The 24,464-nt window shown below is 50.7% G+C and overlaps 1 protein-coding gene across 1 annotated transcript; it reads right to left on the bottom strand.

The window, feature by feature from the left end:
• Positions 1-627: 627 nt before the first annotated feature.
• Positions 628-24,464, bottom strand: MCM2 (minichromosome maintenance complex component 2). Its single transcript, XM_004036237.4, has 16 exons — positions 24,243-24,464; positions 23,170-23,399; positions 17,922-18,097; positions 17,549-17,809; positions 16,382-16,601; positions 15,902-16,109; positions 14,203-14,337; positions 13,695-13,886; positions 7,119-7,212; positions 5,956-6,206; positions 5,669-5,795; positions 4,993-5,105; positions 3,791-4,042; positions 2,192-2,374; positions 1,846-2,001; positions 628-1,411 (listed from the first exon to the last, which is right to left on the bottom strand). Exons 1-16 carry the CDS (start codon positions 24,246-24,248, stop codon positions 1,301-1,303), a joined length of 2,715 nt encoding a protein of 904 aa, XP_004036285.3. The 5' UTR covers positions 24,249-24,464; the 3' UTR covers positions 628-1,300.

Below are 24,464 nucleotides of genomic sequence, written 5' to 3'. Positions count from 1 at the left end.
TGAGCCCAGTTCAAGACCAGCCTGGGCAACATAGTGAGTGAGACCTCATCTCTACCAAAAACTTAAATTAGCCAGGTGTAGTGGTGTGTGCCTGTAGTCCAAGCTACTCAGGACAATTGCTTGAGCCCGGGAGGTCGATGCTGCAGTGAGCTGATTGCACCACTGCACTCTAGCCTGGGCGACTGAAAACTTACTTCAAAAAAAAAAAAAAAGTTCAAGAAGGGAAAACTTGGACAAGACAGATGTCAGAACCCCATCTGGGAACTGCAATCCCTCCGGCAGCCCATCAGCTGAGGCTGATGAGGTCCCTCCAGCACCTCATCTCTGGGTGAGGTGGTAGATGGTACTGCCCCACTGGGGGGTGGGCTACACCACCTCTAGTCCTTCTATACACATGTCTAACTAGGATTTCCATGGATTCCACTTAGATATCACAGAAGCAGTGACTGCAAACCAAGTTCAATGGGGAGATCTATATCATTTTTGCTTTCTCTACATCCACAAACAAAACAGCTTTTTTAACCTGACCTACCTCCTACAGAACTCTAAACAGAGAAGGTGGAAAGGGCCTTCAGAGGAAGTCCAGGTTACTTACTAAAGCGGAATGGAAGCCAACAGATACCAGCATTTATATTTTATTCAACTTTATTAAAAATTAAAACTACAGAAACCAAACCAAATGCACAAATAAGAGAGTGGGGAAACAGACAGGCAGCAATGGCAGCTGATAACTGTGGCGAGCGGATAATCCGCATGACTTACATCCCACCCCTGCGACTGAGGAGCCCAGAACGCTGCGCTGGCACTGTTGTGCCCTCTTCCACCACAGGGGAACAGAAACCTGCAGGAGACTGAAAACGATTACAAACATCTTCAACCAGCTCTCTGGTCAAAGGCAGCAGAAGCAGCCTGAATACGAAACTCACGCCAAGAGGGCAGCAGCTCTCCTGACATCCATGTAAGAAGGCTAACACCTAAACCACACGCAGGCATCCTGAACTCAGCAGCTCTGATCCAAGGTACCGAGTGGAGACAAAGCACTCGGGGGTGGCAAGATGTTCAGCAACGAAGACACACTGGCAAGGCATCCCACCCAGAAGGTGAGAAGCACAAAGCAGGCTTGGAGAAACAAACAGTCATGCCAGGTGCAGCCAGACATCCTGCTATAAGCCCTGACCCTAGTACCCCGAGTTCATCAAGTGCTCTGGTTTTGTGTCCATAAAGCACAGAGGGCACTGACCACTCAGTCTGACCGCCCCAAACCGGAATCCCAAGGAATCCTTATGGATGGCATAGGGCCTCAGAACTGCTGCATGATCATTTTCCTTTTCAGGTCGTGGCTGAACTTGTTCATCCTGAAGAGCTCACTGTCATAAAATGCAGAGAGGTTGTGGATGTTGATCTGACGAGCCTGCAAGGAGGAAGTGTCCAGTGAGCCATCAGTGGTGTGAGAACAGGCTGTTTCCAGAGCGCCCCAGTTACAGTGCACTTTCAGACACCATCACCTCCATTTATGGGAGGAAAATATCCAGGGGTGGAGAGGCCGATTAAGGGGCTTCAAATCTCTGCTGTGCAAGCTGTGTGTGTAAACTGAGACAAGTTACTTGGCTGCCCTGTATCTGTCTCCACCTCTGCACAACAGGAAGGCAGTAACAGGATTCACCTCACTCCCCTGCTGTCAGACTACAGGCACAGAACTGGACTCAACAGACTGTAAGCATTCAATAAATGGCTGTCAACCAAGGCACACCCACTTCATGACCCATTATGATGGAGCCCCCATCAGGAGACTGGCAGCTCCCAAGTCAGCAAACCCCAACCCTCACCTCCCTTCCGGGCCCATACCTTATCCACCAAGTCCTTCTCAGGGACCTCAATAGTGTCCTGCTGGGCCCCAAAGCGGTTGCGCTGATATGTCACCTGCTCTGCCACTAACTGCTTCAGTATGAAGAGCAACAGCTCATTGTTGTCACGCCGGAATGAAAGGTAGCGGGCAAAAGTCTGCAGGAAAAAAGCCTCAGTCAAACACCCGCTCCCACTATGCCTGCCACACTCCCTTTACCCTACGTGCCAGCACCCAGGTCAGACAGGCTGCCGCTCCTGGGTGCACGTCCAGGCCAGAGCCCTGGATACCCACGTGGCCTCCTTCACTGAGCTTGCCCATCAGGCCCCTACCTCGGAGCACACCCACCTTGCGCATGCTGCGCATGACGCTGAACTTCTGTGTGTCTATGAAGCTCTCCAGCATCACGCGGATGGCCATGTTGACGTCGTCTTCGATCACATAGTCCCGCAGATGGATGCGCGCGTGGGCCTCCGCCATGCGGATCATGGACTCGATGTGCCGCACCGTAATGGGGATGCTGCCTGTCGCCTGGAGAGAAGCACAGTGTCAGGTCTTTCACGGGCAGGAAAGAGAAGCAAGGAAAATAAAGCAGCGGCACTCTTAGCACCCAGAGCCAAGAAGACCCATCTGACAGCGCCCCAGCAGAAATGCAGAATGCTTGACTGCGCTGCCCAGTGAATGCACACTTCCTATCCCTCCTGGAAATCAGAGGATGCCAGTGGATGCTGCATGCTTACGGCCTGTCACCATCACACCTGCACAGTTCTGCTCCCACCAGCTGACTTCTGTGCATCTCAGAGGCTGTTGTATTTGTGGCCAGCTGTATTGGTTATTGTCACACACTAAATATTGAATAATCGTGTGCAATGTAAGTGCAAAAAAAGGTCGTTGTTTGTAGGAAAACTAAATTGAATGGTCTGAAAAAACTTGGTAAAGTTAAAAGGCAGAAATTTGAAAAGCTGCTGTGTTGACTGGGTGTAGCTGAGGCAGCAATCTACAAGGACTCGACATTCCCATGGCTTGCAAGCTGCTTTAAGTTTCCATTCCACTATGAATGAGCCAAAGACCTTGTGTTCATTTGCGTGAAATTTACACAAAGTCAATATGGAACTTAATAAGCACATCAACAATTAAGGCCCTGGCCCTACACTGAGACAAATGAATGCACATTTAAATTTCATCTAAAACAAAATGGTTAAGGTATATATTAATACCTATCATTTAAAAAAAAAATTTTTTTTTTGAAACAGGGTCTCACTGTGTCACCAAGGCTAGAGTGCAGTGGTGCCATCATAGCTCACTGTAGCCTCGAACTCCTGGGCTCAAGTAGATCTTCCTTCCTTAGCTTCCTGAGTAGCTGGGACTACAGGCACAAACCACCAGGCCCAGCTAAGTTTCAAAACATTTTTTGTAGAGAAAGGGCCTCACTATGTTGCCCAGCCTGGTCTTGAACTCACCTCAAGCAATCTTCCTGCCTTGGCCTCCCAAAGTGCTGGGATTACAGGCATGAATCACTGTACCCAACTTTCATTTTTTTTGTTTTTGAGATGGAGTCTCACTCTGTCACCCAGGCTGGAGTGCAGTGGTGCGATCTCAGCTCACTGCACCCTCCGCCTCCCGGGTTCAAGCGATTCTCCTGCCTCAGCCTCCTGAGAAGCTGGGATTACAGGCATGTGCCACCACGCCCGGCTAATTTTTGGGTTTCACCATGTTGGTCAGGCTGGTCTCAAACTCCTGACATCGTGATCCTCCTGCCTCGACCTCCCAAAGTGCTGGGATTACAGGCGTGAGCCACCGTGCCTGGCACCTACATTTTTTTTTTAATGCCTCCCTGCTCTGGCACCTTTTGGCCTGACTGACCACCACCCCCGCCGCATTGGTCAGAAGGCTCACACTGCACTTCCTTCTCTGCACAGCACCTCCCGGCTCTGCCTGGGCTCTCACCATAGATTCTTTCCTCAGGTCACTGTACATCTTGGCCACCTTGTCCTGGTCCATCTGGTTGAGCTTCGGGTGGACCCTCTCCTTGGCGTAGATGATGTACTTCTTCAGGACCTCCTGGGGCAGGGGCTCCACGCCATACGTGTTGGGCATGGCGGGCTCAGCAGCGCTGCCATTGGCCAGCCCCTCCTCCTCCTTGTTGCTGGGGTGGTGTCTGACGTGGCTGCCCACCACGAAGCGGGCCAGCATCTCGTCCTAAGATAAGCCATGAGAGGGTGGGTCTGATTGTGGGTGTGCGTGGCTTTGGGGAGGTCAGTGGCTGGAGAAGGGCTGCGTGTGTGCCCTTCAAGGGTGACACTCTTTCAACAAGACTGACTACACTGACCATGTGCCAGGCAGTTCTGGGTGTGGGTGGCAAACCAGACAATGGGACAGAGTCCCCACAGGGCTCATCTCCACAAGGGGACAGGAGACAAATAGTCTTAAAAATTAATTATGGAAAGTAATGCTCAGAAGAAAAATAGAGTGATGGGATCAAGGGACCAAGGAGATGCCTCTAGCTAAGGGTGCCCGGCAAAGCCCCTCCCTGAAAGACAGGGAGCTGAGATGACGACAATGAGATGCAAGTCACGTGACAGTGTGGGAGCGTGTCTGCCAGGAGCAAGGAGCACAATCAAGCCCCAAGGCTCGGCCCTTTTGAGAGAGAGAAGGGCAAGTGCAGGTGCAGGTGAGGGAAGGGAGCGAGGAGGAGGTAGCTGCAGAGATGGCGGGTGCGGGCCGGAGGGGAGGACCCTGGATTCTATTCTGATGACAGCAGAAAGCCTCAAGCAGTTGTTAAGGACGGGGCTGATCTGATTTATGCCTTCAACTGGAAGACAGTCTACATGGGTGCCAGGAGGCCAGTTCAGATGATGGTAGTGCCTCAGGTCAGAGGCAGAAGTGAGGGAGGTGGGTAGGCTCAGGAGTTGGGACAACAGGATTTGGTGGATTGTGGGTTATGTAGGTTGGGGGTCGGGGGTGCTGTGAAGGAAAGAGAAATCAGGGCTACTTCTGGACATGAGAAGAGACCGAGGGAACAGGACTAGAAAACAGCCTATGGCCCCTGCAGCACCTGTCCCCTGTGTTGGGCACACTGTATGACCCCAAGCCTCACCTGAGGTCCCCCAAACCACAGTTCATGGAAACCGGGCACATGCGAGCTGTACCTGGACTGGGTCCACGGTGTCCCTCACCACACACAGGATGTCAAAGCGTGAGATGATGGGCTCTGTGAGGTCCACGTTCTCAGAGAAAGTCAGCGAGGGGTCGTAGCGCCCTCCTGAAACACAGGGGAGCACCTCCATCAGGGTGGATTCCCCTATCCTCCCATCTCAGCGACCCCAGGCCGCTCTGATGGCAGAAGGGGATGAGGGCAGTGGAAGAGGAAGACATAGGTGGGTACTTAGCACCTGCTGTCTGAGACAGCAAAGAGCTTACCCTAACCAGTGCCCAAAATAGCCTAATTTAGACAGAAAGCACAACTGCTTCCCCAGGAGGAAAAACCAAGAACACAGTGGGTGACAGAGCCTGGGTTCTTTTACGCATTTGCTGCTGAGACCAACAGCCAACTCCATCCTGGCCAGAGGGGCACTGGGCTCTCCTCCCATGCCTTCTGAGAACATCCAAGGTGATTCCAGGAACATGACTCAACAGGAAACCCAGGTGTCCCAGGTCCCACTTTCACTGTTCCCCGCTCTGGCAGGATATGCAGAAGAGGGGAACCCTCTGCTGCACAATGACTTCCTCAGATCGGCTCCTGGGGATCCCGTGGGCTCCCAATTCAAGCAGGCGGGACCTCCCTGTGTCCCACCCCAGCCCCAGCAGTCAGGGTGCCTGCTGCACCTATGGGGTTGGCGGCAGCAATGACCGTGCAGCGAGCCTGCAGGGAGGTGACAATGCCAGCCTTCGAGATGGAGATGCTCTGTTGCTCCATGGCCTCATGGATGCTGGTTCTGTCCTGGTCATTCATCTGCAAGATTGAAATGGCCCACCCTTAGCATGGTACATGCCCCTACTACTAAGTCTCCGATGAGGTCCCAATGGACCCCATTAACACCATTCCCGTCGCTAAGGCCCAAGCCCACACACACCCCCTGAGTTCCACCAGCCTCCGTGACCCAGGGACCCACCTTGTCAAATTCATCAATGAGACACACTCCTCGGTCAGCCAGAACCAGGGCCCCAGCCTCCAAGGTCCACTCCCTGCTGACAGGGTGCCGCTGGACATACGCCGTGAGGCCCACAGCCGACGCCCCCTGGCCAGTGGTGAAAATGGCTCGGCTGGACACTTTCTCAATATACTTGAGAAACTGCGACTTCGCTGTGCCAGGGTCTCCGCACAAGAGCACGTTGATATCACCACGTACCTTGTGCTTGCCACCTGGAGGGGATGAGTAGAAGCGGGGGAGGGGGAGAGTGGGAAGTGAGAGGAGGAGGGCACAGTTGCATCCCCCACCAATTCCTCAACCTACTTGTTAGGAATGGTAAGGCACAGTCCCTCTAGAAAGGGATACAATGCCCTACGCCATGCAGTCCCACTCTGGGCACTCCCAGGGAAACACACACGGGTGCAGAGGAGGGATGCACGAGATGTCCTTGGCGAATGTGAAATACCAGAAACAATCTAAGTGTTCTCCAAAGGGAGAGCTAAATAAACTGCGTTATCCGGTGGCATGATAGTCATTTAAAAGAAGGCAATTGCTCTGTATGCACTAACAAGAAAAGATGCTGCAGTGTGGCACTGAGCAGGAGAGCTCGGTGGGATGCACTGCGCACAGGCACAGCACTGGGCACACACAGGGGATGCTGCGCTTGTACAAATAAACACGTGTAGTCATGAAACCCTGTGTTTGCTGTGTAATTGTAAATGGCCACAAAGGGAGGGACTAGGAAGAGAAGTGGGGGTCAATGGGGAAATCAGCCTCACCCATGACTTTTAGTGTTCTATAAAAGTGTAATATAAATACAAACTCATGTGTCAATAGTATTTTTGTACTTACAACAGTTTTTTAAAAGACAAAGTATTTTTTAAATAGAAGAGAAGCAAAGACTCATTTGCTTAAATCACAAAAGCAGGCAGACACTGGCTCCCTGACTAACAGCCCAACACCCAGAATGCCCAACTCAGGGCCACCCTCTCCCTTGAAGAACGAGTCACGCCCAGCCAGACCATCTTTTAATGCATTCTTTCTCCCCAGCACCCAGGCTTTAAAAACACTGTGTCCTTCTTTGAATGCTGGCTCCCCAAAGAGAAAGCTGCTAACACCCCTGCAGAGGAAAGGTGGGTGCTCACCTGGGTTTTTGGGCTCCCCTCCGAACAGGGCCAGAGCCAGGCCTCTCTTGATGTCTTCATGACCATAGATGGAAGGAGCAATGCTGGCAAAGATCTGAGAAAGGGAGGGAGACCGACAAGAATGGGAACAGATACTCACAGAGTAGGTCACCCACATGCTCTGGCATCAGGGAACCACGACATCCCCAGCTCAAAGACACCCACTTCCACAGCTGCTGCAACTGCATCAGGCCCTGGTATCAAGCCGTGCCCGACTCTAAAGCTTTTCATTAGTTGGCTCTTCCCAAGAGTCACAGAACTTTGGAGTTTAGAAGAACCTTCATCTGAACCCCTAATCTTGACATATTTCAGAAAGGCCTTTCCCAAGATCACAGACCAAGAGCAGAAATAAGACCGGAACCAGGTCTGTCATGGCACTGGCCTACCTCAAGCCCCAGTTTCTTCATATGGGAAAGAGAGATGGCAACATCCAATTCACAGAAGGGTGGGTACAAATGCAACAGTTCATGCAAGTGCCTGCCTCGTCAATGCAATAAATGTGGCACATCTGGGAGATGTGTCCACCAGGAAGTAATTCCAACTAGTGAGTCACTGGAACATTTCTATTTCAGTGTGTGTGTGAGAGAAAGAAAGAGACAGGGAGAGAGCAAAATCTTCATGAATTTTAGATAGAATTAGAGACATCAAAGACATTTCTTGCTTGTAGGAGACTGCTTCCAACTCCACCTGCAGCACAGCCATGTTTTGATGGCTTTCAGCCTTCATACCCCCCTGCACTGGCCACACCCACATCCTTCCCTCCTTATAGGACAGACAAAGGAGCTCAGAAAGCACTGGCCCTCCCCTGGGGAGAGGGGACTAAGGCAGGAAAACCAGCCCTGAAGGTGGAGGGGAGACACCTCCATCAGGCTGCATCCTGTATGTCCTGCCTGCACCATCAAATTCATGCAGCTTTAGAGGTGTCTCTAACTCCTATCTCCCTCTGAAAGCAAGTAACACTTCCCACAGGGCTTCTTGGAGAAATGTCCAATTCCAGGTCCGGGGCTGGAAATGTACAAGAGGAGCCTGCAATATCTTCTACCAGAAAGCAAAAAATTACTCAAAGACAACCAGGGTCATGTCAACAGAACTCAGGAGCCAACATGAATAGGCTCACGCTGGCAAAAAAGGGACACTTGAGCATTGTAGGGATGACACCTGCAGCGTGGAAACCTCAACACTCGGCGGGCCTATTTGTCTGTTATGATACCCAGGTCACCTGGGAACCAATTCATTATTTTTAAAACTAGTAAGTCAAAGAAAATAAGCAGGCATTTACCTGACTAGGCTTCAGTGCCTGACTGCCAAATTACAGAAAACACAGGTGACAGAGGTGTGTGTCTAATGGGGACATAATTAGCAATATCTCGACTGCAAGGCTCAACAGAACAAATGACCCAGTTTCTTCCACAAAAAATTACAAGGAAAAAAGAGATGGAGAAAAGATCTAAAGATTATGAGACTTAAGAGATATCAACCAATCACAATTTATGGACCTTATTTGGATAATGACTCCAAGAAGCTGTAAAAAACAGGAGGAAGGGGTAAGATAATCAGGGAAATGTGAACAACAACAGAATATTGGATATTAAGGAATTGTTAATTACCTCTTAAAGTGAGATAATGGTATTGTGGCTAGGTTTATTCAAAGAGAGCCTTTTCTTTTTCATATACATACTGATGTAGTTACAGAAAAAAACGGCATGCCTGGAATTTGCCTTGAAATATACTAAGGGTGAATGGGTGGTGTATTAAGAACACTCGATTGGCTGTGACTATGACAGCTGTGGAAGCCGGGTAGAGTGCTACGGTTTGAATGTACCCCCCAGAAAGCATGTGTTGGCATCTTAATCCCCCATTTAACAGTATTAAAAGGTGGGACCTTTAAGGGGTGATCAGGCCATGAGGGATCTGCTCTCATGAATGGAGGATAAAAGCACTGCTATCCAGGGAGTAGGTCCTTGTAAAAGGATGAGTCTGGCCCCCTCTGGGCTCTCACTCTGTCTCTTTAACTCTCACCTTTTTGCCATGGGATGACATGGCAAGAAGGCCCTCACCAGATGCCAGCCCTCAATTTTGGACTTCCAGCCTCCAGAACCATAAGTCAATAAATTTCTGTTCATTATAAATTACCCAGTCTATGGTATTCTGTTGTAGCAGCAGAAAATGGACTAAGACAAATAGTCAAAGTTCACTATACCATTCCACATACCTGTTTGAAATTTTCTGTAACAATGTTTTAAAATGTGGGCCAGGCCTTATGTAACACAGAGTGCCCATGGAACTCACAATAACCAAATAAACTCACCAACTGTTGGCACAATACAGTCACTGGGAGCATGGACTCAAGCCAGGCTGCTGACTCTGCCACTTGCTATGTGACTATGGCCAACTTATCTAACCTTTTGTGCCTTAGTTTATTCATCAGTAAAACAGGCAGAGATGAAACCTCACAGGACCACTGCTATCTAGAAATTACCTAGACAATGCCAAGCAGATACTAAGTCCTCAGTAAGTATAATGACTCTCTTATGAAACTCTTACTTTGTGCTGCAGATGCTGGGCAGACCACTCCACGGACCTCTCATGCCCCAACACACCTCGTGCTGGATGTGCCAAGACTGCCAATCCTTGACTCCTCTTAACCCAGCTCATTTCCCCGTATAATTTTTGTAGCGAGCAACCTTGCAGGATGAGGTAATGTCTCCCTCCAGGGCCAAGAGCTTCCTGCTTGCTATGCAGGGCAGATTGCCCAACTCAATCCCCCTCCTGTAAAGCAACCACTGCATCCAGGGGGACTTCCCTGTGGGACTGGAGGGCAAGCAGCGCAAATGTGCGAATGCCTACACTGCCTGCTGTGCCTTCCACCGCTGACCCAGTTACTCCAGGAGACAGTAGCAGGCTAATTTAATGGCTGGAAAGTGGGGCAGAATCAAATCCCAGACCTGCCAGGGAATAACAGCGCTTTCCATGAATTACCTCATGTAATCCTCCTAATAACCTTGTTTCTCTCGATCCTACAGAGGAAACCAAGGCTCAGGTCAAAATATTTTCTCCTAGAGGAGAGGCAAGACTCGACCCCAGATGCATCTGAATCCAAAGCTCATGCTCCTCCTGGCTCTAGGTGTGCTGCTTCCTAGCACTCCTCAGTCTCCGCACCCAGCAAACAGGGATAGAGTGCCCACCTGAGTGGGTACTGTGAGCTCCACCCAGCAAACGGAGAAAAAGCACCCACCTGCATGGGTACCATGAGCCTGAGATAATATGTGTAAAATGCCTAAAGCACCAGGCTCAAAGCTATTTTTGTCCTACCTACTGGCTGCTTATGCTTTCTACACGCCTGTCACAGGCTCTTCCATCCAGTTTTTGTACAAATAGTTTAACTTTGGTAGCCATGTACAGTAACAGCTAGATACTGAGCACTCGCCAACAGCCAAGTACTTTATATGCACTAATTCATTTGATCTTTATAACAACTCTAGGAGTGTTTACTCTCATCCTTTCATTTCTATAGATAAGGGTGACTCATCTGACCATCCTAAGGATTAGGCCAAAATTCAAACCTAAAAAGTCTGGCTTCAGACTGCATGCTGCTTCTGTTAGTTCTTTAGAATCTCTAAGTGTTGGGCATGACCCTGATCTCTTTAATACTTTACCAGATCAGTGTCCAGGGCCCACGGAAGGCAGGCAGGGCCATGAAACTGACAGAGTAGGGGACGGGGTAAACCTGGGGACACAGATCCTGCCTGCAAGGGCAGCTATGCCTCAGCTCCGTCAGCGTTACCAGAGAGGAACACAGAGCCAGCACCCACAGATCTTGGATTTTCAAAAAGCATCCGGATTTCTATGTGAAGTCTCCGGATCCCTCAAGGATGATAACTAACTCAAAATAAAAACAAATACAAAAAGTCAGCTGCAGAAGCCTGCAGGGCTTCCTGCTGGAGATGGAATCTGCAGAAGACAGAAGTCAGCTGGGGACAAGTGAGGGAGAAGGTGCTCTGTGTAGACACAAATAGCAGGCATCAAGACCTGGGAGTGGGGTAGGGCTGCCTCCATTTGGGGAACAAGTCGTTTTGGAACCTGGGGCTCCAGAAGCACATGGGGATGGCCCGGGCAGATGCCTTATTAGTGCCCAGGCATGCCATGCCCGCCACACGCTCACCTATGGGTCTCTCACCTCTTCAATCAACAGAGTGGGAAATTAGTGGCTGAAGCTCAAGGCAAAGGAAGAGAAGGTGCCAGAAGAGAGTTCCTGAAGCATGCAGCTCCTTTGGCGTGGTAGGCACAGACACAGATAAGCATGTGGGACACAGGTGGCCCGGCTGCTTAGGGACTGCAAGACCCCAGCAGGGCCAAGTCCACCCAAGCCTGAAGAAATTAGCTCAAACATCTGGATGAAATTCTGCAAAGGTGTCCACTGTGGTAGCACTCATGAGCCTCTGCAGGTGGTGAGGGTAGAAGGCTGGGAGGTCCTGGCTTTCTTTGCCTGTGTGACTGTCTTCCTCGCATGTAAAACTACATGAAAAGATCTTGTCTATTTCCTATTATTGGGAACCCTAGTAAAATATGAGCTCTGAGGGCAAGGGTCATGTCTGACTTACTCACCACTGTATCCCTAGAACTTGGCCCTAGGTCTTCCAGGAACGAATGTGTGTTGGCTGAACTGAAGCTCCTGGCTTCCTGACGCTAAGAAACACCCACCTCTCCTATGGGAACCCCAAATCTTCGCAGAATAGGTTAGATGGCCAAGAGCTGGGAAGGAATGGCACCAATACCAGCCTCTGCCAGGGATGCATTTCTGGAGCTTTCCTGAACAATGACAGTAACATATAAGCCCACAAATGCTGGATGCTTTGCCCCTACTGGGTTTGCGTCTAGCCTGCAGCAGCTTCTCATGGTGGATGCAAAGACACGCAATACACTTGAGAAAAGGAACCAAGACACAAAACTACCCTGCCTACTTGGAGAACACGCCTCAAGGAGTAAAGAAAGGAACAGAACAAACCACGCATGTGTAGGAATATTAAGTGGCAGGCAAACATGGGTAAATGTGATGGGTGAGGAGGAAAAGGAAGGGGCAACCATAGCCGTGCCTCAGAGGAACCAAGAAAGGGGGCTCCACAGGCTTCAGGGGAAGGTGGATGGAGAGAAACAACCAAAACAAATCAGCTAACCTGCAGCCTGGACACAGCTCTCCTTACCCCACCATCCATTCCTTTAAAATTACTCAGGGCCTCCTGCAGCCAGGCCCTGGGGACAGAGGTGATTAAGCCAGTGATGGCTCCTGTCCCTGGGGGGTTTACATACTTCAGAAGGAAATCACCCAGTTCACTGAAGAAGCCAAATGGGAACTGAATTTTATCTTGCCAGAGGGCAGAAGAGTGGAGGTTAAAGGGCGAACTAAACTGCTCCGCATTAAAAACTGAAGTTCAAGTTGACTTGAAGGCCGGGCACGCCTATAATCTCAGCACTTTGGGAGGCTGAGGCAAGCGGATCACCTGAGGTCAGGAGCTCGAGACCAGCCTGGCCAACATGGTGAAATCCGTCTCTACTAAAAATACAAAAATTAGTCAGGTGCGGTGATGTGTGTGCCTGTAATCCCAGCTACTCGGGAGGCTGAAGCACAAGAATCGCTTGAACCCAGGAGGCAGAGGCTGCAGTGAGCTGAGATCATGCCATTGCACTCCAGCCTGGGTGACAGAGAGACTCCATCTCAAAAAAAAAGGAAGTTGACTGAGAAACAGAGGAAGGAAGGAAGAGAAAGGGGAGAGCAGTGAGCTTGAGAACACACGGTGCTCTGGGGGCAGGATGGAGGTACTGTGGGAGAAACAGCAAAGGATTTTTATCAACAGAAATTTAACATTCTGTTTAAGTAATCCGTATTTCTGCAACATAAATCCCCATCTCCTCATCCTTCAGTAAGGATGTCTATACTAAAAACCAACTGCCCAACTGCCTGGGCACAAGGGCTCACACCTGTAAGCCCAGCACTTTGGGAAGCCAATGTGAGAGGATCTTGAGCCAGGAGTTTGAGACCAGCCTGGACAACATAGTGAGACCCCATCTCTATCACAAAAAAAACAAAAACCACCACCATTCTGGGTTGTTTTTCTGAAGAAATTCCCGTTGGCCACAGCTGGATCCCTAGGAATCCCTCATGACACAAGTTATCCTATTGCCCTGCCTCTGTTCCAATTTCAAACCACAGCTTGAAATGATCTGCTAAAGGAAGAGCTCTTCTCGTCGCAACCCCGTCCTCAGCAGGGGACTCCTCCCACCACACAGACTCAGAGAGGTCATCCAAGTTATCCCACTACCTTGCTGGCCCATGGTGGAGCCACAGCCAGGTTCACCCATCCCCAATGTGAGTTTACCTCTTCCCTGGAGCACAGGGCCTCCCTTCCAGACAAGCTTACTGAGCTCCAGGGGAATAAGGCAAGGTTTGAGCAGTGAGCCCTAGGTGCCTACCACAGCCCCAGCAACCCTCCATATCCTCTCACAGCATCCTGACAGCCCCTGCCCCTGCCTTCCACCTACCTTCTCTCCGATCTGCTGATCCTTGGAGAGGCTAGTGATCATCTTCACATCTTCATCGGTCAGTTCCCCTACAGCAACCTTGTTGTCCTTCTTGGCCACGTGGTTGGCTAGGATGACAGTGGCAAAGACAGGGAAGCCATTGGCAGTGTTGAGGGAGCCATCATAGTTGTTGTGATAGATGCCAGTCAGCTCCTGGGGAAAGGGAGGGGCCGAGAAGTCAGAGCCTAACCCAGGGGTGCCCACCTCCATGCTGCCTTCCTCCAGTTTCTCCTATTGCAAGTGCTCCACACTACAGACACCAAGATAAGTAACTCAGTAAAACCCCTCCTAAACCCACCATTCCAACAACCCATCCACCAGAAGAAAGTTCTTTGCCTCAGCCATGCAAAAACAGATCCTAGCCCGAGTGCCCCTGCGACCATAGACACCGCCACCGGCCCAGCCACAACTGCTTCTGCCAATTCCCTCTGCAACTTGGCTCCCTCCCAGCCTGCCCCTGGCCACTTACTATCTCGTCTCCTGGCTTGCAGCTGTCCACCAGATCCGCGAGGAGAATGGCGTCCTTGGAGCGGGGCAGCCGGCCAGCCGCCACTTTGCCTGGACTCTCCTGGATTCGGATACGCTGGTAGTTCTGATAGATGGTCTGCGAGGGACACACAGAAGGCCTCAAATCACTGACTTACTATGTCACCTAACCTTGACCCCCGAACAGGAGGGAGAACAGGCAGGATTCCGACTCCTGAGTGGCAAATGGAGAGCCAAAGACAGCAAGGAATGAGTTCATGGCGACTCAGCACATCAGTTGACAGTCCCCACTCCTGCCACACCATCCCTCTGGGATGCCTTCTGACTGCCAGACTCAGCACCTGCTCTATGCTGTACAGCTAAGCTGTCTTGAGTACCGATGCTGGAACCAGGCTGCCTGGGTTCTGTGTCTAAGCTGTGTGATCTTGGGCAAGTGACTTCCTCTCTCTGTGCCTTCTCTGCAACCTCATAATAAGAATTAAAGCCAGTCATACACACATCAACCTAATCCAGCATCTGATAAATGTTAAGTTACAGGAAGTTTTGGCTGTCACTGTCAAGTATCACAGGCCAGCACTGTGCCATGTCATTTTGTACCCATTATCTCACAACATGGCACTGCAGTTAAAAGCACATGCTCTAGATCAAGATGCCTGAGCTGTGGACCTCTAACACACATTCTGGCTGGGTGACCTCAACCAGTTCTCTAAACACTCGGCAAAGTGGGGCCAGTAATAGTTCCTGCCTCACGAGCTGTGAAAAAGGACCGGGTAATAAACCACCCACCACCTGGCACTGGTAAGTACTCCATGAATGATAGCTGTAACTGTTAACCCTCTACCAGGTACTATCTCAGGTCCCTAGAAGCATGGCCTGAGGGAGACAGACAGGGCATGGGAAGAGTGAGCAAAGACGTGGCTCAGCCGGCATCTGGCCTGCAGCTGCCCCACCCGAGACGAGACGGGTCAGCTTTTGGCTGTAGGTGGCCACAGGTGGAACCTCTGAGGCATTTTCTGGCAAGGTGGCTCCAGATGGGATAGTTCGCAGAACTGCACTGCAGAGCGGTGAGAAGAGGACAGCCAACAGCCACAGCAGCAGGGCAGTCAAGGGGCCTGGGTGCCACCACAGCGATGGCGACGAGCCCATTTACAGGGACGCTCAAGTACAAAGGCACATTACATGTGCCTAAGACCTTAACACCAGAGGCTTTGGCAGCGTCTCCTGAATATGGTGCAGGAGGTTGGTATGGTCCAGGGGCCCCACGTGAGCCACGCAGGTCCCAGAAACAAGCTGAGGGGAAGTCCCGATGGGACTGCAGCCACCCCACGTGAGTGATGGCACCATGGAGACTGGTAAGCACACATCGTGAAGGAGTGACCTGGCAAGAAGTGGGCCCTGTTTGCCAGATCTTCCCATGTTTCAAGAGGAGCCATAAACTTGTATGGTTTAAACAAAATCGCCTGACTTAAATATTGACTTGAATTCCTAAAAATGTCGTGTGGGCCAAGCTAAGCCCACTGGCCAGACAGACTGGGTCCACCCCAGGGTGTGGCCAGCACACAATTCTATCTTGCTTCTTGCGGCTGCCCACACTGGTCTTCCACAGCCTGAGAGGCCAGTCAGGTCCTGCATACTGGGCACCCCTAAGGACAGCTGGCAGCAGGCCCTGTGTCCTCTCTCACCTCTTCCATGTTGACCTCAAAGGGGCCGGCCGACTGGCACTCAGGACAGGAGCCTGGTTTCACCTCCTGGTTCTGGGACTGGCAGAAAGGACCCAGGACGAAACTGCACTTGTTGCAGTTGTACTTGACCATGCTGAGCTGGGGCAGGACGCCAGTGCAGCTGGTCACCACCCCACTGGTGCGGATCAGCTGGTTCAGATGCAGCTGCCTGCGGAGGCAGAGGGTGCATCAGAAGCTGTGAGCCAGGGTGAGGCCAGGCTGCAGACGAGAGTGTCCCAACACACTGTCCTGGAAATTGGGCCCAGCCCCCAGCCCGGGAAGATCCCTCCCATCACACTCCTGTGCAACCACAACTCACCTGCGATGAGGATGCTGCTGGCTGCACCCTCCCCGCCCACACCGCAATCGCTCTTCAGGAATCACGACCGAGTCACCCAGCACTGAGCTCGGACCTGCCATCCTCACCTGCCCTCAGCTCACCTCAGCGAGCGCAGCTCCTCCACCAGAGGCAGGTGGGAGATGCGGACATGGATGTGGTTGGTGATGCGGTCGTACTTGGGGTACATGGCCAGTACCACCTCCAGGGCAGCCTCATCAAAGATCTGCAGCAGCTCCGCCGGTGCCTCAGGCAGGAAGTAGGCCAGCACGTGCTCCCTGGCTGCCAAGTCCTCATAGTTCACCACCAGGCTCTCACGGTTCTCTAGAGGGGGGCACAGTGGGAAGAGAGTTAACTAAGCATGAGGCCCAGGCTGGGCTGCAACAATGCCTGTGTCAGAAGCAAGGCCTACCCACCCCGACCATTGATTTTGACCTAGAAAGCCCAGCTTTCACTTCTAGGCCTACCACACTTCAGCTGTGACATAGCCTGAGCTTCAACTTCCCACTCCGTAAAATGGGCATGTCACACAGTGTACAAAGTTGCTGGGGGGTTAAATTAAATATGAGCAGAGTGCCTACACAGCTACAAACATGAAATGCCTTACAAGAGCCAGGAAGAAACTGACAAACACAGGACAAAAAGCAGTGGAAGGAACTGCAGGAATCAAGATCTACATGTCCCTTTTAAAAGTCAATTCCTGGCTGGGGACGGTGGCTCACGCCTGTTATCTCAACAATCTGGGAGGCCAAGTCGGGCAAATCACCTGAGGTCGGGAGTTTGAGACCAGTCTGACCAACACGGAGAAACCCCTTCTCTACTAAAAATAAAAAATTAGTCAGGCATGGTGGCGCATGCCTGTAATTCCAGCTACTCAGGAGGCTGAGGCATGAGAATCGCTTGAACCCAGGAGGCGGAGGTTGCAGTGAGCCGAGACCATGCCATTGCACTCCAGCCTGGGAAACAAGAACAAAACTCCGTCTCAAAAAAAAAGAGTCAATTCCTATTACAAAGATCAAAGTAGTAATCCAGATTTTTATATAAAATCTGTCCATTTTCAAGCTTGTCAAAAAACGCTTTGGTGGCCCAGATGTGGTCACTCCATAGCCAGCAGGAGAGCCCTGATGCAAAACTCAATACTTTTGGTTTCTCTGACAGACCTCTCAGCCACATGCCCTGTGCTTCACGTGTTCACTCGGCTCAGACAACTTTCTGGGGAGGATTTATGGAGGCGCTACAGGGGCTGAGGCGGGGGCGTAGGGAAGCCACACCTTTGCACATGTCGCTGATGCGCTCCTTGAAGACGTTGTGGCCGTGGCTGTCGACGTGAGTGCGCAGGAAGTTCTTGAAGCGGTGGTGGATCTCCAGCCGGGGGCCCGCCATGCTCACCCACTCGCGCACAGAGTGGCCTTTGAGATCCTCCAGGTTCTCGATGCTCTCGATCATCTCCTCGTCCTCCTCGTCGTCCTCCGTGGCCCGCTCCACCTGGCGGCGCTTGCGGGCAGGGCGCTCCTCGTCCTCCTCATCGCTGTCTGGGGAGGCAAGAGACACCTGCTACTGCGGTCATCCCCAGCACCTTCTACTCCCCTCCCAGACTCCTTCCCAGCTTCCCAGTCCCTCGGGCAGGCAGACAACTGGACCTACCATACAGGAGCCCACGGCGCATGCGGCCCAGGCCCCGGCCAGCCTCCCGGTCACGCTGCCGCATGGCCCGCTCTGCTGCCTCCCTCTGACTGGCCGTCAGCTCCTCTATGTCCTCATCATCCAGAGCCAGTCCCTCGGCCTCATAGGCGTCCAGCTCTGGGATGGCGCGGTAGTCCCTGAGGGAGCACCAAAACAGATGTGGTTGCTGCCGAAAAGGAAAACCCTAAGCACCAAACCCCATCCAGGAACTGGGCCTGTTCCCTAAGGTTCAGGAGCCCCACTGTGGGTAGGCTCAGCGCTTCCACGTCAGAAACACAGAAGGCTCAGAAAAGATCTCCAATGGATGAACAAAACACGATCTGTCCATATGATGGACGATGAAGCCTTAAAATAGAAGGAAACTCTGCCACGTGCTGGCACATGGATGAACCTTGAGGACATGATTCTGAGTGAAAGAAGCCAGGCACAAAAGGACAAATCCTATATGGTTCCACTCACTGAGCGGTCAAATTCACAGAAACAGAAAGTAAAATGATGGTTGCTAGGTGCTGGGAAGAATGGGGAGTTAGTGTTTAACCGAGACAGTTTCAGTTTTCAAACTGAAAAGACTTTTGTGGATGGATGGTGGTGATGGCCGCACAACAATATGAATGTACTTAATGCCACTGAACCATACACATAAGAATGGTTAAGATGGCTGGGCGTGGTGGTTCATGCCTATAATCCCAGCACTTTGGGAGGCCAAGGCAGGAGGATCACTTGAGCCCAGGAGTTCAAGAACAGCCTTAACATAGTGAGACCCCATCTGTATAAAAATAGAAAATGGCCGGGCACGGTGGCTCATGCCTGTAATCCCAGCACTTTGGGAGGCCAAGGCGGATGAATCACGAAGTCAAGAGATTGAGACCATCCTGGCGAACATGGTAAAACTCCATCTCTACTAAAAATACAAAAATTAGCTGGGCGTAGTGTCATGTGCCTCTAGTCCCAGCTACTCGAGAGGCTGAGGCAGGAGAATCGCTTGAACCCGGGAGGCAGAGGTTGCAGTGAGCAGAGATTGTGCCACTGCACTCCAGCCTGGTGGCAACAGAGTGAGACTCTGTCTCAAAAAAAACAAAACGAAAAAAAAAAATAACCCAGGCCTGGTGGCACATGCCTATAGTCCTAGCTACTCAGGAGGCTGAGCTGGGAGGATTGCCTGAGCGCAGGAGTTCAAGGCTGCAGTGAGCCACGTTCGTGCCACTGCATTCCAGCCTGGGTGACAGAGTAAGACCCTGTCTCAAAAAACTAGCAAACAAAACAAAACAAAACAAACAAACAAAAGGGCTGATCGCAGTGGCTCATGCCTATAATCCTAGCACTTTGAACCAGGGCGGCAGAGGTTGCCGTGAGCCGAGATAGCACCACTGCACTCCAGCCTGGGCAACAAGAGTGAAACTCCGTCTCAAACAAACAAACAAACAAACAAAAAAGGTTAAGATGGTAAATTTTGGGCCAGGGCAGTAGCTCATGCTTGTAATCCCAGCACTTTGGGAGGCTGAGGCGGGCGGATCACAAGGTCAGGAGATCGAGACCATCCTGGCTAACACGGTGAAACCCCGTCTCTACCAAAAATACAAAAATTACTTGGGAGCGGTGGTGGGCACCTGTAGTCCCAGCTACTTAGGAAGCTGAGGCAGGAGAATCACTTGAAGCAGGGAGTCGGAGGTTGCCGTGAGCCGAGATCACACCACTGCACTCCAGCCTGGCAACAGAGTGAGACTCTGTCTCAAAAAAAAAAAAAAAAGGTAAATTTTGTTATGTGTATTTTACCACAATTACAAAAGGGGAGGTAGATCTCCAGACAGCTTCTATGCGCCCAATAAGAAAAAATAATTCAAGGAACCACAAAACATTAGACCAAAAGGCTTCAGAGAGCTGACCCAACTCCCCGTGAGGGCTGGAATTCTCCCTGTACTTTCCCCATCTCTGACTATGCCGCCTTCAACAACCTGATGTCCTGGCTTCCACGCACAGTCAGCCAAACCAGCCCTCTGAAATGGCCACCCACTGTCTCAACCCTTTGAGCTACTCCAAGACCATCAGACACACATTTTCCACATTATCTTCCTTCAGATACTGAAGAGAAGTAATGCCTTAATAAGGCACCCAGCGAGTGCAAAGCACTGTGCTCTCTTCCCTGCAGTGCTCTCTTCCCTGAGGAGGAGACACTGTCATTCCATCTGAAAGATGAGGAAATGGGTAGTTGAGGGGAAAATGTGATTTTTGCCTATGGTCACTCTGTAGACCTGAGTGTCAAAATATAGTCCAAGCCCAGAGCTCCTTCCCCCATGCCATACTGCCTCCCCAAGACAATCCCCTTGAATTCTCCTTTTTTCAGGTTAAATGGTGACGAGAGAAACTGCTACTATTTTTCTGCAATAAACGTTGTCAAACTACTGTCAGAACAAATCTTTTTATGCAGTTGATGCCCCAAGCAGAACCCAGCCAGGCAGATATCAGAGTTGACCAAGTCTGATTTCTTCCATGTTTTCGGGGAAAAGGTATCGGTCCCATTCTCCCTGGATCTCAAGTCACACAAAATGCCCTCAGCAAACTTCTAATTGGTTCATACAAAAAAAAAAAAAAAAAGTTAAACTGGACTTCATCAAATTTCAAAACTTTTGCACCTCAAAAGAAAACATTAAAACCACGAAAAAGATAAGCCAGATTGAGGAGAAAATAACTGCAAATTACATATCTGATAGAGGACTTATATTCAGAATACGTAAAAAACCTCTTACAACTCAATAATAAAAAGCCAAGCAACCCAATTAAAAAGTGAGTCCAGGATTTCTCTGAAGAAGATACACAGAGAGCCAATCAAGCATACGAAAAGATGTTCAACATCATTAGCCATCAGGAATGAGATGCCACTTCACACCTGCAGGGATGGCCAGAATCAAAAAGACCAATGTTGGCAAGAACACGGAGGAGTGGAACCCTCATGTGTTGCTGGTGGGAATGCAAGATGGTGCAGCTGCTTTTGAAAACAGTCTGGCAGTTCCTCAAAAGATTAAACACAAGACCAACAATCTCACTCCTACATAGCCAACAGAATTAAAGATCTGTTCACATAAAAACCTGTAACGGGCCGGGTGTGGTGGCTCACACCTGTAATCCCAGCACTTTGGGAGGCTGAAGCAGGCAGATCACCTGAGGTCAGGGGTTCAAGACCAGCCTGGCCAACATGGTAAAACCGAAACCGCGTCTCTACTAAAAATAGAAAAATTAGCCGGTGTGGTGGCAAATGTCTGTGATCCCAGCTACTTGGGAGGCTGAGGCAGGAGAATTGCTTGAACCTGGGAGGCGGAGGTTGCAGTGAGCTGAGATTGTGCCACTACACTGCAGCCTAAGCGACACAGCAAAACTCAAAAACAAACAAACAAACAAACAAAAAACACGACCTGTAATGAATGTTCATAGCAACATTATTCATAATCGCCAAAAGGCTTGAGGAAGCCAACATCCATCAACTGATGAATAGATGTGGTATCTCCATACAAAGAAATATGATTCAGCCACAAAAAGGAATGGAGTGCTGCACATGCAAGAACAGAGAGACCTTAAAACCACACTAAGAGAAAAAAGCCCACCACAAAAGTACATATATAATATGATTCAATTTATATGAAATGACCAGATTGGAAAATCCAGAGACAGGTCTTTAATTCTTACCTGTGGGTTGGGTAAGAACTGAGAATGAACTATAAGCAGGCAGGAGGGACCTCAATGGGAAAATGACCCTGTTCTCACACTGGATTGTGGTGAAGGCTGTATAACTCAGGAAATTTACCATGAATTTGCATTGAATTATATTTTTGCAAGGGGTAAACTCTAAAAAACTATAGCCCAATAAAGTTTTTTTTTTTTTTTTTTGAAAAACCACAAAAACAAATGTAATTGGGCTCAGCTATCCCTCAGATACCTCTACCCAGAAGCCCCCTGCCAAGGGCCTCTCTCTTTGCTTCTCAGAGAAGCAAAGAGAAAGGGTCAAGACAGGGAGGGGAAACAGCAGAGGAGGGGCATCCGGCCTGAACAACTCATCAGGCAGAACAGGGAAGCCGTCCAGGACCCATGCCCTGACCCCAAGTCCAGGGCAGATTTATCCAGACTCCTCATTCTTTCTACAGCCTACAGCACGTGCAGTCTCATCGTTGGGGGTGGTACTGATAATAGGAAAGATGCATCCAGTCTGGAGTGCCCTTGAAAGCCTCTCAGCTGTCTGACATCCTAGGGACGGCAGGATGCCCTGCACAGTACTCTCACACATGCTAAGGCTGGAAAGGCACAAAAGCAGCATCTCCACGAGGCTCCTGGGCATTCACACAATTCCGCTACTGACGTTATCTACCAGATCCCAGCTGGAAATGCAGAGTAAGGCAGGGGTAGAAATCTAGCCTTGCTTATGCGCAGAGCTTACTCCACTCTCCTAGCATTAAGTCTTGCTAACCTATTTATTTATTTATTTATTTTTGAGACAGAGTTTCGCTCTTGTTGCCCAGGCTGGAGTGCAGTGGTGTGATCTCAGCTCACTGCAACCTACGCCTCCTGGGTTGAAGCGATTCTCCTGCCTTAGCCTCCCAAGTAGCTGGGACTACAAGCACGCACCACCACGCACAGCTAATTTTTTGTATTTTTAGTAGAGACGGGGTTTCACCCTGTTGACCAGGCTGGTTTCAAACTCCTGACCTCAGGTGATCCGCCCACCTCGGCCTCCCAAAGTGCTGGGATTACAGGTGTGAGCCACCACGTTTACTAATAAACAAGACCATTCCTAACAAAGGGCATGGTGCATATTAGGTACAATAAATGTTTGCTGATTGACTCTAAAACTTTATTTATCAGATCCCTCCTCCCCCATGCACCTTTCCTTTGAAAAGTTACTGGGAAACACTGGGCTTCCTGCTTCCTGTCTTTTTGAGTTGGTGTATTCCAGATTAGAGACCCCTACATTCTCTGGGGTGCTTATGGAGTTGGGGCTTATCCTCAGCTTAGGGTCTAGTCTTTCCAAGTTACATACAGTAAGTTAAAGAGACCTATGTCATGGCTCTGTAAACCTGTCTCCTCAGAACCCTGGATCAAGCTGTGCTCAAAGGCAAGAATGCCATTGATTTATCTGCTCCCAGCTCCCAAAGCCAGGCCACCAGGCACACAATGGGCTCTCTGCAAAACTATCTGCTGAGTCCAGGGCCTTGAATGAAATTACCTTTCCATGCCATCTCCAATGAGCTCCTCTCCATCCTCTTCTTCCTCCAGGGGCCCCTCTGTGCCTAGGAGGCCCTCGGACTCATCCTCAAAGGGTGGAAGGTCACGGCCAGGGCTGGAGGTGAGGGCATCAGTACGCCGGGAGCTTCGGCCAGGGCTGGAGGTGAGAGGATCATTGCCTCGCCGACGCTGGGCCGGGCTGGATGCCATGGTGAAGGATTCCGATGATTCCTGCAAGAGAAGGTGCGGTTGTCAGAAACCTAGGAAGCTGGTGAGGCACGATACAGCTTCCTTTTTACCATCAGGGGCCTTCCCTTCTTTCTCTCCACCTGTGACTCTTGTCCTCCAACACACCAAACCCCTTCCAGCCTCCAGATCTTTGCCCTTGCTGTTCTCTCACCTGGAATGCTCTCAGCTGAGCAATCTGAGTCAGTGGCTTCCAAACAAATAGAAGCCAGCTCAAATATCGGGGTCACGCACATCACCGTGCTTTCTCCATGAAAAACCACTGAGGTTATGTCATTTGCCTATTTACCTGTTTACTGTCTATTATCTCCCCTTAAGCATTAGACCTATTTCAGCACACACAGTGCGCAAGGTATTGTGATAGAGATGGCATAGAAGAGCCACCAAAACAAGAGGTCTGGAACTCAGATGTGGAACAGACAGTATACAAGACAAAGGGACAAGAAGGTAATACAAAAGTAAGCGTAGTGTTTGGAACAAGGATCATTGGGAAATTAAAAAAAAAAAAGTTTAAAGGAGTGTAGTGAAATGGGGGCCTGTCTTTTGTACGCTCAGCGCCACACAGATGGCGCCCAATAAGTATGTGTGGGGTGAATAAAGGACAGAGGTTGAACGGGCCGAGCTCGCCTTAGGGAGCCCAGGGCCCCAGGTCAGTGGTTGGTAGGCGAGTCGCCTCACGCAGGGTGCAGGCGAGAAAGTAGCTGCGCCCAGAGCCTGGGGCCCAGCCTCACCCAGAGCGCCGCCCCGGGCCGGGGCCAGAGTACGGGAAGCGCGCAGCCTCCGCACCCATGTCCCCGGCGCCCACCCGCCACGCGTCAGCGCGCTCACCGCCATAGCAGTACCACGATCCTCTCCGCCACTACAGCAACAACCAGGTTTCGCGCGAAAAGTGGTTCACGTGACCCACCAAAGCCCGGGAAGAGCCCTACGGAACGCGACGTCATGACGTCGGCGTCCACTGGCGACCAGCAGGGACACGGAGGGGCGGGCCAGAGGGTCCGGTCCCGCCCACAACGCCCGAGGCGCTCCGCCCAGAGCCCGGAGGTGTGC

The sequence above is a fragment of the Gorilla gorilla genome, chromosome 2, assembly GCF_029281585.2.
Source record: "Gorilla gorilla gorilla isolate KB3781 chromosome 2, NHGRI_mGorGor1-v2.1_pri, whole genome shotgun sequence".
NCBI lineage: Eukaryota > Metazoa > Chordata > Mammalia > Primates > Hominidae > Gorilla > Gorilla gorilla.
Note: the sequence above shows the minus strand (reverse complement) of the source record. Positions and strands in the feature narration are given on the sequence as shown.

What these genes read in the sequence shown, in the direction of transcription:
- MCM2 (XM_004036237.4), bottom strand. An exon ending in GAGGAGCTGCGCTCGCTGAG is followed by an intron (nt 16,110 to 16,381) that starts GTGAGCTGAGGG and finishes CTGCCTCCGCAG; the next exon opens with GCAGCTGCATCTGAACCAGC. An exon ending in TCATTGATGAATTTGACAAG is followed by an intron (nt 5,796 to 5,955) that starts GTGGGTCCCTGG and finishes TCAATCTTGCAG; the next exon opens with ATGAATGACCAGGACAGAAC.